Consider the following 13,986-nt stretch of genomic DNA (forward strand, 5'->3'; position numbering starts at 1 on the left):
TTTTGCTCTTTGGAAAATCAAGAGATGCCGACCGATATCCTTCTGCTCGCAGAGGGAGCAATTTATTTCTCAGAGGCTAAATTTAAGCAAGAAACAGATAATTTTAGGGCCTCGGTAAGATCATAAGAATAATATTTCCAGCCCAAAAAGCTTCATCCCTTTCAGATACTGGCAGTCCCTGGGTTACGTACAACCCGTACTTAGGAACCAACCTCTTGTAAAACCCATTATACTAAAAATTTGAGGTACATACCATGATTCATAATAACAAATGGGCACACATCAAAACATTACTATATGTTAAAGATGTTTTAGTATATCTGGAAGTGTTTAATGCTTTTTATGCATAGAAAGGTACATTATATACTATGACGACCATTTGACTAATTGCTGTTAGATACAAACTTGTACCTAATTATTCTGTACAAATTCGACTTATAGACAGACTTAGGAATGGAACTCATTTGTAATCCGGGGACTGCCTGTATTTCAAAAGAATATTTGTAGATTACCTCTGTGTATATCATAATGGTTGGTAAAGTAGAGGGTCAGCGAAAAAGAGCAAGACCATCAATGAGATGGATTGACGCAGTGGGTGCAACAACGGGCTCAAGCATAACAACAATTGTGAGGACAGCGTGGGACTGAGCAGTGTCTCGTTCTGTTGTACGCAGGGTCACTATGCGTTAGAACCGACTTGACGGCACCTAACAACAACCACCTCAGTGTTTGTAAGTGATAAACCTAAGTAAAATTAACACTGGCATTAGAAAACAGAAAAAAATAAAAATAGAAAATGCATGGAGGAGGGAACAGTGGATGAAGGGGAGAGATGATATAAGGCCTCAGAAGTATAAACATAAAAGCAGTTTCTTCATACCTTGAACCACTTAAAGCCCAAATGACTGGTCTCATGCAATATTTCACTGAACAGCTTCAGATAGGCAGTGAGTACCAGAATGGTGGGAAATAAGATAAGCAGAGAAGAGAGAAGGAAAAAAGCATGCAATTAAAAGCAAATTATAATAAGTTCATACAACAATAGCTTAAAAAAGAAAAACACATAACAGCAGTCTATATACCATAAAGACCTGATATTTTTAATTGCTAAATCCCTGCAAGATCTCTGATGTATAAGAGTTGTCTCTCAAAAATGGGACTAAAGCAGAGGGAAATCTTTACAGAAAGAAAAGGCGGGGGGGGGGGGGGTCATTTTGCAAATAAAGGAAAGAATGTACAATGGATGAAATCAAGATAAAAGAAAATCCCTCCCCATCCCAGAACAATGGATGTTGCCCTCCCTTCTCTGAAGCTCTCTCATACCCAAACTCTATTTAATTGTGCATAAAGAAAGTATTCAAAGAAAAACGATCAGTTTCCCCTCAGTTTTGCTAATAAATGTTAGCTTGTCTGTCTTTCTATTCTTGACATTAAAGGAACCATATATTTGTATCTAACACCGCGATGAATGGACCTTGTGGTACTTACTATCATTTGTCTGACTTGAAAAATGTACCCTTCTTTCTTACCATTCAATTACCTTAACTCACAATAGCACCTGCGGTCTGACTAAGAGGGTTCCATGAAGGATTCTGTTACTCTCTCACTGAACTTTTTTACCTGTTAAGCATTTATGTTTCTCCAACAAAGAAAAGAAAAGAAAACAATCACTGCAAAAATTATATCACATGAACCTCTATGTGAGGTAGATTCAAAACCTCAAATCATACTCTTCAAATGGGAATTGAGGTCAGAGCCTTCACTTGCTGTAAAACTTTTTTTCCACTCACATCTCAAAGTTATTCTGCCTTCACAAACTTTTTCTGAAAATGGTATCTCAAAAAACCTATTTCAAATCAAATGTAGCTAAAAAGATGTAAGAAATATACAAAACAAACATCACAAACAGCAATAATTCTTAAACTCTTTTAACAAATCACCTCAAGACTACAACATGCTGAGCTGGGACTCTCCAGTGTCATGATATCTGTGTCCTTCATCCTTGCTATTAACCTTAAATGTTAGAACTTAACTGCTCTTTTGAATAAGGCAGGGTATAATATAGATAAATAAACTATTTCCTCTTAGAAATAATCATCATTGAGCCAGGAATGTTTGTGTTTTCTCGTTCAATTTAAAAGCAGGGCTGTGCCCAGTCCTGTAATACAAGTTCAATGTCATCTCATCAGATACATGAGCATATGCTACGTAAGTGCAGTACATATGAAACCAGCCCTAAATGATTAATGCAGACCTTCTGAAAACTTGAGTTGATTCTTGTACAACTATATTCCAATTTGTATTCAAGTCTAAATACTTATACTTGATGAAATGCCTCTGAAACCCTGTAAATAGACAATATGTATAGTTTACCTAAACCATACTGGTTCGGTTTTACCTTTTGTCTACCCAGCAGCATCGCCAGTAACTATGTAAAATCGCAGACCTGTTTTTCAGCACTGGTCCTGGCTGACTCCTCTTGTGCTAGCACCATTTCCCGCTCTGCAGTTATCTGTACACTTTCTCTTAGCGCTTCTTCCAGCTCTTCAATCCTGTCATCCTTCTTACGGAGACTGTCCTGGAAAACGATGGAAGACTAGGTGAAGTAGACTAATTAGTTAATCCATGGAGAGCCTGTTTACCAAGAAAGGGTTATTTGCTTAATAAATGTTCTTTCTTTGAGAAGTAAATAAAGGTCAAAAAGATACCTTCACCAAGTAAAGAATAAAATAAGGGAAGAAGTAAAGGAAGTTGAAGAAGCATATTATTAAGAGCAAAGGGTCAAGTTAGTTAAGCAAGACAAACTTGTGATGAAGGAATAAAACCGGTTGTGTTAGACAGTGTACGCAGCAAGGGCTTGATTATTTAAAAACACAAAGCTGTTTTCGAACCACTCTCTTAACTGGGCTTAAAGCCAGCTTTGATGAAGCCTAAGTAATTAGACTGAACACCAAAACATTCTCTCTCCCTGAAAAGTTAAGCCTAGATGACAAAGCAAGCAGCATGATCTTTTACATTATATTCCTCATGTAGACAATCGTTGGCAGATTGATTTTTTAAAAAAAGAAATGAAATAGAAGGCAATGTGTCCTAATGATTTCAAGAAAGTGAAGTCTTCTCTTAAGACCATACAAGAAAGTTAAAAATGGTAAATGGATCCAAGGGACTGGTCTGGCTAAGGATGAGCAATTTCATTAACCAAGCAATTCTCATTAGCCCTGATACTCTTCACATAAGTTTAAAAAAGTAACTTTTGGGGTAGTGAATGTGGATTTCTATGAAAATGACAAAAAACTCCTAGAGGAGTTTAAGATCACGTAAGATAGGGGAGATCTTAAACAAGAACGATAAATGAGGCTGAGTTTAAGTATGATGGAGAACTGGGTTAAATGGGTTAATATAAGTATTTCCTCTTTAAATTTTTATAAAGCCGTATGATTAAGAATAAAGTGCTAACTTTTTTAAAACATAAAAGATAAGAACAAGATTGTTAAACCATTCTCCGACTTTCAGCAAAAGATATCAAAGGATTTTTGTCTTATATCTATGCAACTCTCATTTAATTATATTGCAGCTCACTTTTTTAAGTGATGGTACAAGAAAGTCCTTTTGAAAACTTTGTCTTCAAGAATCTAGAACTTGCAATCTGTCATTGATAAGTCAGGTGTTTTTCTCCCAACTCTGGATAAACAGCATCTATTTTTTTTTTTCATTATTTAACATTCTTCCTAATAAAAAAGTTTATAAATTGTTTGCTCTCCTTCTTTTGCCTCAATTAAAAAGTGAGATTTAGAAAAAGAATATTCACATTTCTTTCTATGATGTATGCTATATTCCTTAAAAAAAAAAAAAAATTCACTCTTCTTAGAGATAATGTTATAAAACACTTTGATCGACAGTATTCCCATAAGTAAGGATCTGTTTTATGCAGGGCTGTCGGGCTATATCATAAAATGCTCTTTGTCAAAATCTTGATGCTTCCAGTTGGCTTGCCATGGGTAGCAAAGTCCTACACAGTGATGGTTTCTAAAACAGATGCTGAGCAGAAAGACAAGGAATGATGCCAGTAAAAACAGGGCCAAGGTGATGTCCTCTGAGTCAAAGAAATCCAAATGTAACAAAAGGATTATAAGGAAAGTGACAGCTGCAAAGATAAGCTAGTCCAGCCCTCTCAAACCCTCTAATGAATGACAGTACTTGTAGTAACCTGTAATTCTAAAATACAGATTGCTTTGTTTTAGGCATAAAGAAACACTGTTTCCCAAAATTAACTTGTTGTGAATAGCTCAGTACTACATTTCACTCCAGTCTATTACATCTTTCACTCTTGAACTGTCTTTTATCCCAAGAGACTTCTGTTATCCTAATCTTTGATTCCAATGAAGATAAAACAGTTATTTCAAATAACTTCCCAGGAATCTATTTACTTGCATTTCTCCACGAGATGAAAAATAGCTTTGTGACTTTATCAGTAAAACTTTTTTTTGAGGGAGTATGCAAGGCCATTTATTTAAGAAAAATTTATTAGTCTTAATGGCAAAGCCTGCCTCAAAATCTTTCTACAAGGAATAAGAATAAAAGCCAAGCTGAACTACAAATAAAAATGATTGTTAAATATTTATATGATATTCGAAATTGCATATCATCTCAATCTAAAACTAAGTATGGAACCATCTGCTCTAAGAAAATTCTATTTAATCAGGGTAGTCACAACAGAATTGAAAGATGGCAAATACCCCCATCACCTTTATCAACAAAATCTATAACTACTTAATCCATCTAGTCAGTGAAATTTGGCTCTAATTTTGTTTTTGGAATTTTAATAGACATCTACTAAGATAAACCAAGGAAGTTTCCTTTGTACTGAACTACACTTTGAATCTTCTATTTAATAAAATATTGAGCTAATGCCAGAAACAAACAGGAGAACCTTTTAGTTCTAGAAACACTGCAGTCCCAAACACACTGCCACATCACATTTATAATTACTTTTTCTAATCCTTGCTTTTTCAATGAAGACTAATTACATTCTTCTGTACTCATATGCATAATATGGGTACTCTATATATATTTGAAAAAACATTTAAAATACTAGGGAAAAGATCTTAAAACCCTTTAGACAAGCCAAAAATGGTTACCTACAAGGGGTCAAATATCAGAAGGAATGGAGTTTTCAATGGCAATACCGGATACTACAAGGCAATAGATTAATGCCTTTAAAACTCAGAGGGAAAATGATTTCCAGACAGGAATTCTATATCAAAACTATCAATCAAGTGTGAGGGCAGAATGCAAAGCCTCAAAAAAATTACCTCACATCACAGTCTCTCATGAACTAATAGGGATATGCTCTATAAAACTGAAGAAGTAAACCTAAAAGAGGAAGACATGGGATCCGGAAAACATGGAGGGGATCTACCACAGGTGAGTGGTAAAGAGAAGCTCGAGGGTGACATCAAGCCTAGTGGGTAAGTATAGATAGGATGATGGAAACACAAAGAAAGCCGTTTCCAAGTTGGGAAATAAAGCTGATACATAGACTACCTGAGTGCAATTTATAGGGATGATGGTGGGAGAAATTTCATAGCTCTAGCAAAAAATTTAGGAATAAACTGGCAATGAATATACAAACAACTAATTAAACAAAAAGCCCAAGGTAATTATTACCACCAAGAAAAACTAAAAATATACTCAACTGTAATCATAGTACACCATGTGCATTGATATAACTACACTGGGAGGATGGAAATGGAGAATTGTGTGTGGTGTTTTATTAAAAAAAAAACGGATTCCTCATTGTCCATGATAAAATGTCAATAGATACTGCCCAAATAGGAAAAATAATAAAACTACAACATAAGAATGTCACTTAGAAAGACAGAAAGGAAGCAGAAGAATCAACCAAAAATGTTGAAAGTAGTTGTTTCTGGGGAGCAGGATTCAAACGTAAATAGAAGTGAGGTAACCTGTCCAAACTAAACCAGTTTCTGTGGAGTCAGTTCTAACTCATGGCGACCCCACGTGTGCCAGAGTAGAACTGCACTCCATTGGGTTTTCAATGGCTGATTTTCCAGAAGTAGATCAGCAGGACTTTCTTCCAAGGAGCCTCTGGGTGGACTCGAACCTCCAACCTATTGGTTAGCAGCTAAGCATGTTAATCACTTGTATCACCCAGAGACTCCTAGGAGTGAGATACCCAGAAAACCAAACGCTTTGCCGTCAAGTCGGTTCCAACTCATAGTGACCCCACAGGACAGAGTAGAACTGCCCCGTACAGTTTCCAGGGAGCAACAGCTGGATTCGAACTGCTGACCTTTTGGTTAGCAGCCAAGCTCTTAACTACTGTGCCTAAGCCCTGCAGTATGATTTCACTTTACAAATGATCTAAATACATATTTTTCTGATGAAAAAATCAAAATTAAAATTTTAAATATATTAAGAGAATAAAACATACCACAAATAAGTTAATAAGGATATAAAGAACTCCTGGAAACACTTACAACCCCCCAAAAAACAAACCCATTGCCATTGAGTCAATTCCAACCCATAGCGACCCTATAGGACAGAGTAGAACTGTCCCACAGGGTTTCTTATGCTGTAATCTTTACATAGAACCCATACATAGGTCAAGAGGAAGTCATTCAAACAGAACAAGGGTATACTGAGTGGTTTAAAACCAGAAAAGGTATGTGTCAGGGTTGTATCCTTTCACCATATTTATTCAGTCTCTATGCTGCCACATCTTTCTACCATGGAGCGGCTGGTGGGTTTGAACTGCTGGCCTGACAGTTAGCAGCTAAGCACTTAACCACTGCACTACCAGGGCTCCTTAAGGCTACAAAGAACTTCTGGAAACAATTACGAACGTGGTGATTATTTCAGGTACCAAAACACCAAACATGTGGGCTAATTATTGTAGAAAGAGAAAAGTAGTCTAGGCATGTACATTTCCAGACAGCGCTAATGATAGAAAGAAAAAAAAAAACCCAGTGCCGTCGAGCTGATGAAAACAAAGCAAACATGAGTTCTAAGTCACCATGCTCTTTGGCTTTTCATTTAAACATCTTGTGAAGTTTTTCAGGACAATAATTCGTATGAATAGTGTCAAAATAATGATAAGAAATTTCTTTCAAGTTTTTTGGTAACCATGGGATACTCCCAATGCGGATATTTTTTAAAAAGGGACAATATATTGCACTAAGTTCTGCTGTTATTTTGAAGATTCTGAAGATACGTAAAACTTAAATATTCCAATAGCAGATGTCTAAAACAGGACAAAACCAAGAGTTTTCAAAACTGTTTCCAATCCCCTTTTCTATAAAAATAGTTTCCTTTTTTTGTTTTTTCTTTATACCTACAAAAATAGCTTTGAATAAGTTTTGGTGATAGAATTTGACACCGAAATTTTTGTGGGAAAAAAAAGTGCTTTCCTACACAAGGCTTAATGGCATATTTTGGTTTTAAGAGAAAAACCTCTAATCTGTTCAATGTCTGAACTTGAAGTAGATGAAGTGAAAGTTATCACCACCTTCCTTGAATACAGATGAGCCAATAAGATGTCAGTTGATGAGGTATCGAACTTTAAAAAGTGTGGAATGTAGCAGACTTGATAGACCTCTACTCTCAGACCCAGGCTGGAGGAATTAAAGGGATATACTGAAACCCAGACTTCTTGGTGGCTTGAATTATGACAATGATTACAGTCTAAGGCCCTGAACATGTCCTTTACATTTCAAACTATACTTTTTCTTTGAAAAAGTCCACATTCGCCACTCTTCAAGAAAAACCACAAGGCAGTCATGACATTCTGAGTCTGTGATCTTGAAGAATTCTCCATAGAACCTCTGATATTTGTAATCCATTCTATCCTTGGGATAATCAGCAGATTTGAAGAATTTGAAGTATCTGGGAAACAGGAGGTTGATTTCTGGAACTATACGTAGATAGAGGTTAAAGTTAAGGTAGGACATATCACATCTGGCTTTGAGAAAATCATCCCTGCTGTTCACATGCATTCTTGACTTACGGCTAGCTTGGAACAGTCTTCTTAATTTCTTCAGCTAAAAACTCTATCTATGCTGTCTAATATGGTAGCCACTAGTCATATGTGGCTACTGAGCACTTAAAATGTGGCTAGTGCAAATTGAGATATGCTGTAAATACACACTAGATTTCCAAGACTTAGTACAAAAAAAGAATGTAAAATATTTTATTGATAATTTTCACTTATTATATTTTTAAATAACATTCTGAATATATTGGATCAAGTAAAATATATTAATAAAACTAATTTTATTTGTTTCCTTTTACTTTATGAAATGAGACTATTAGAAAATTTAAAATTACACATGGTCACATATTTCTATTAGGCAACACTGCACTAGCTAGAGTAATTTTTACATATGAAATGTATCTATAAAGCCTATACTAAAACACTTCGTTTTACACAAATTTGTGGCTCTTTTCTTAGCTTATGTTCCATTATCACATCAAAATGAGATAAATAGTTGATAGTCCTTATAACATATACTGCCAAAAGTTCCACCAGTACTCAGCACTGAAAATTACCACAGTGCTAACATTAATAAAACAAATTCAAATAGCACTCTTCTGCCAACAGAGAATAAAACTGTGGATTTAAGAGAAAAAAAGAATTCATATAAATGGCAAATCACTCTAATATCTAGTATATAAAGTCCCTGTGTTAGTTGTTTATTGTTAGATAATGAATTACCTCAAAACTTAGAAGCTTAAAACACTGATGAACATTTATTATCTCACACAGTCTCTGTGGATCAGGAACTTAAAACCAGTTTAGCCAATTACTGTATTTTTTACAAATAACATGCACCTTCTATGTTTGTATTTTCATAAGTGCCGCTCTGTGCTTTTAAATGGCAGAAAGAAAGCTGACGAATTTTTTTTTATATGTTGCTGTAAATTTTTTTAATATGTTGCTATAAAAAAATATTAGCATGGTGTGCTTGCGAAAATACCTTGAGTGGGGAGGGCTTGGTTGGCAAACAAGTGTAGAAGGTGTGCATTATTTGCATTAAAATACGGTAGTCCTGGTTCTGGGGTCTCCCATGGGGTTGTGGTCAGGATGTGGGCCAAGTTTCAAACCTCTGATGTTTGAGTGGGGCTGGAAGATCCACTTTCACTTACATGTTTGGCAAGTTGGTACTAGCTATTGGCAAGAGGCTTACTGAGAGGTCACAGTTGCTTGAGCGTTGTTATGAAATGGTAGCTGGCTTCCCCCAGAGCACATGATCCAAGAGAGCAAGGCAGGAGCAGCAATCTCTTTTATGATCTAGCTTCAGAAGTCACATACCATCACTTCCACTGTCTTCTATTGTTCAAACAGACTAACCCTAGTCTACTACCCATCACTTTACTGTACTGTGGTGGCTTGCGTGTTGCTACAATGCTGAAGCCTATGCCACCAGTATTTCAAATACCGGTAGGGTCACCCATGTGGATAGGTTTCAACAGAGCTGCCAAACTAAGACAGACTAGGAAGAAAGACTTGTCAATCTACTTCTGAAAATTAGGCAACGAAAACCTATGGATTACAACAGAATACCCTCCAATAGAGTATTAGAAGTCATGAGCCCCCTAGGAAAGCACTACACAATAGTAGCAACGATGGATTCAAACATACCAATAATCATCAGGATGACGCAGGACTGGGCAATGTTTTGATTTGTTGTACGTGGAGTTACCATGAGTCGGAGCTGACTCAAAGGCAATTAACAACAACTCTAGTACGATGTGGGAGAGGACTACAGAACAGCGTGAATACCAGAAGGTAAAGGTGATTTGGGGCCATACTGAAGGATGGCTGCCATAGCACCCAACAGTGTAGCTAGCTCCGGTATAAGAAAACTGGATTATCAATGAAGCCAAAACTACTTGTGAAAGAAAAATGCATCTTAGGATAACAAGACTTTTATTACAAAGACACAGCCTTTGTTATATGACTGTCTTAAAATGGAATAATACCCAAACATTCTTAAAATGTAAAGGCAGACATTAGAGAACTTTCACAAAACTGGGATACAGATCAGCCTATCGTTGGTTATGAGATCAACAAAATACATATTCTACCAGGAATCATTCAGAATAAAGTCTGCAAATGGACACTAGTGTTCTTTTAATGAGAAAAGTTTTCCTGTGTTTCAGGTAAAAACTAAGAGTAGCCCCCATTGTCCACTGCCTTCAGTCGATTTCTTCTCATAGTGACCCTATAGGACAGAGTAGAAGTGTCCCATAGAATTTCCAAGGAGCGCCTGGTGGATTTGAACTGCCAACCTTTTGGTTAGTAGCCATAGAGCTTAACCACTACGCCACCAGGGTTTTCAAAAGTTAGTCTTCACATTTGATGGGTGTTTCTTTCTTCTAAAAACCAACTTATTTTTTTTAAGAAAACATGGGAATGAAATACTCAGAATCTTGTTGGTCCCCAGTGAGTAAGGGCCCTCATTAAACTCCTGTTCCCTCATGAATTTTCATTGTAATTTATTCTAGTCTTAAAGTAGACTGAGAGAAAAAGTCACACTATCTAGCCAAAACACAGTCTAATTTAAAATTACAAGGAAAGGAATTATTTGTGCTGTTTGGAGTTATTCTGTTTCTAGCACTCACCATCTGGAAGAGAAGTATTAAATGGGCAGCCTGGTGGAACAATACTAAAGTGGAGACAGAGTTTAATTTCATTCACCTGCCCTAGCTTGGATAGTTCATTCTGTTTAACCAATTCGGGCAACTTTAAATTTAGACATGCACTGTGTCACAGGCAACTCTCTTAATGGTCATCTGGAGACAGTAAAGAAACATGCTTTATCATTTTAAATAATTAATAGCACTTAAAATGAAAACAGTATCTTCAGAGTTTTGCTTCAAGTGCTATAAATTGCATTTGCGCTCATCAAAACTAACACATACCAGTTTTCCTACCACTGAATTAGGTAACCGAAGGCTATTTATTATGCCAGCTATACTTATAACTGAGGCCAAACTTGAGAACACTTCACTCATGGAGTATAAAGCTCAAAGCCAGAAGTTTATGTGACTGCTTTTTTTGGGGGGCAGGGTATGGTAAAAGGAGAAAAACTGGGAAGTTACCAAAGAATTCCTTATCTCCTTGGACAAGAAGACTCCTAAGGCAAAAGCTGCAAGAGCTGTAACAACCTTAACTTCACTCAGGCATATTAACAAGAAGACTGGACCCTTTAACAAATCCCATGATATTACTCCCTTAACACATCCCTCTGAACTGTGCTTCTTGGTGGCAGCTCTAACGTCATCAAGCTACCCTATCACCACAGTTTTAAGACTCTACCTTCCACTGCCTTTCTTTCAAATCAAACATTCAAAAAGGAAAGCAAAGGCAAAGAAGAATACAAATAAAAACAACTCTTAAAAATTAATTTGTCCCCCTCTTCAAACATCTCCTTCGAAATTAAAAGGAAAAAAAGAGGTTTAAAATATAGTGACATAAAAAGAAACCACTTGATAAGGACGATCTTATTAAGCTTCTTCCTTTTTCAGTGGCAGAGAAAAGCCATTTTAGACTTCACATAGATTATCCAAGGTAACACAGCCTCCCACTTTCTCTCATCCCTCTCCCAGCTCTGACTTTGCCATCGTAATGGAGGTCCTTCATTTGGCTTAACATTAACAACTGCTTCCTTTGGAGTAAACACTACTTAACAGAGAGACTTTAACGTGTGCTGAAATACATCAATATTAACTGTATCTATCGTCCTTAATATAAAAGGACAGTAATCCTTTATTATCCTCAATCCCATTGCTTATTCTTCCTCCTTCCCATCCCTCAAGCATATACACACATGCAGAAGATCTCATTAAAATCATTCAACATGTCAGAATTCAATTACCAACTGCTCCAACACTTACTGGGAGAAAAAATTGAAGCCAGATGCATCAATGAAGTCAATTTTAAGAAAAGAAAGCTAGCCTAATATAGAGACAGAATTTGGTTACACACCAACTACTTTTTATTGTAAAGAAATGTTTTGGGCTAACCTTAAATGATAATTTCTTCCCCCTTCTCCTTAAAGCCCCTAAAATACTTCCCCCAAGTTAGAGTTCTACTTGGTTATAGCCTAAATGTTAAAAATCAAAACAAAACCAGATACATTTCATTAAAGAAATAAAAACATAAACATATACAATCATGTTTTATATAAATGAGGAGTCCTGCTGGGGCAGTGGTTAGGCACTCGGCTGCAAACTTAAAGGTCGACAGTTCAAATTCACCAGCCACTGCACGGGGAAAAGATGTGGCAATCTGCTTCCATAAAGATTACAGCCTTGGAAACCTTATGGGGCAGTTCTACTCTGTCCTATAGGGTTGCTATGAATCAGAATCTAATCAACGGCAATGAAAATGGGTTTATGTAAATACCATACAGAGCATCTAGAAAATCCCATAAGGATGGGCCAGGCTCTTGTCTTGAAAATTCTGGTAGCTGGGCACCAGAAACTTGGGCAAGAACATGGGGCTTACCTAATCTTAGGACACATGTCTCTGCAGGTCTATAATGCATATAAACAGGACAAGCATACATTTTCAGTCTTACCAAAAATCCCAAAGATGATCTTTTACTTAAAATGATAAACAACTGATGTGTTCCACAGGAGACTGACCCTTTCTTTTGAGGTCTTGGTAAAGGGACTGATGTAGGCCTACTTCTGCGCCCTCTTAAAAATAAAGTATATCTTCTTGGAGACTTTACTTTCTAAATGCAAACCAAGGAGGAATTCCCAAAGGAAAAGATTAAACCATTCATCTTATTGAGGTGAGAACACAGTAGTCTACTTGTAAGAATTTTAGTCCCAAATGTAACCTTAACTACTCATCATTTTATAGGCAACACTTTTCTAATAATAAGTTCAAAGGATGTCACTAAGTGTTCCCACAGACTAGGGCTAAACTTAACTGTAGGAAATAGCCCAGTAGTTTATACATTAGACCAATCAATAAACATTCTTTCAAAATTCCTTAGGTACTTAGAGAATGGACTCACTCAATGATTAAAGAACTGAAGTTTGTGGGCATAGAGACTATTAGCTATTTGGGCAAAACACTCAGAATATCCACCAGTAAATACAAGGGAAAACAATTGTAAAAAGGGCATTTAGTAAATCAAGAGTATAAACACAATATGACATATGAGGTTAGTTTTTCATAAGAAAAATGGAGACGTTACCACACGCATTTAATAAAATTAATATATGTTTATAATAAAAAAAATCAATGTATTATAAGACAAGTACTGCATATTCATTTCATAAAAGTTAAAAATTTCAGAAAAGCAGAACAAAGACCACTGTCCCACATCTAAAGATAATTTCTATTATTTTGCTGTACTTGCTTCCAGCTTTTTTTCATAAAGTTTATTTGTTTTCTATAGCTGTAATCACACTCTAAAGTAATAGATTTTGAAGAGAGAATAACAATTTTAAAAAGAAAACTACAATCAAAAAAGAATATTATGATAAAATCTATTAAGAAAACATTCTGCATCCCATCTTGAAGAGTGGCATCTGGGGTCTTAAATGCTAGCAAGGAGCCATCTAAGATGCATCAATTGGTCTCAACCCACCTGGAGTAAAGGAGAATGAAGAACACCAAGGACATAAGGTGATTACATGCCCAAGAGACAGAAAGGGCCACATGAACCAGAGACTACATCATCCTGAGACCAGAAGAACTAGACGGCGCCCGGCTACAACCGATAACTGCCCTGACAGGGAACACAACAGAGAACCCCTGAGCGAGCAGGAGAGCAGTGGGATGCAGACCCCAAATTCTCATAAGACCAGGCTTAATGGTCTGACTGAGACTAGAAGGACCTCAGTGGTCATGGCCCCCAGACCTTCTGTTGGCCCAGGACAGGAACCATTCCCGAAGCCAACTCTTCAGACATGGATTGGACTGGACAATGGCTTGGAGAGGGA

General features: G+C 36.6%; 1 protein-coding gene across 12 annotated transcripts in view; it reads right to left on the reverse strand.

The window, feature by feature from the left end:
* ERC1 (ELKS/RAB6-interacting/CAST family member 1) overlaps window positions 1-13,986 on the reverse strand; it is a 530,770-nt gene that overhangs the window by 251,157 nt on the left and 265,627 nt on the right. For 8 of the 12 annotated variants that reach the window (XM_049885108.1, XM_049885107.1, XM_049885104.1 and 5 more), the window contains one exon: window positions 2,447-2,578. The exons of the other annotated variants lie outside the window; for them this stretch is intronic. In XM_049885108.1, the coding sequence (XP_049741065.1) occupies window positions 2,447-2,578 (132 nt within the window). The remainder of the gene's footprint in view (window positions 1-2,446; window positions 2,579-13,986) is intronic. 12 annotated transcript variants of the gene reach the window in all.

This window comes from Elephas maximus, chromosome 4 (assembly GCF_024166365.1).
Source record: "Elephas maximus indicus isolate mEleMax1 chromosome 4, mEleMax1 primary haplotype, whole genome shotgun sequence".
Classification (NCBI taxonomy): Eukaryota; Metazoa; Chordata; class Mammalia; order Proboscidea; family Elephantidae; genus Elephas; species Elephas maximus.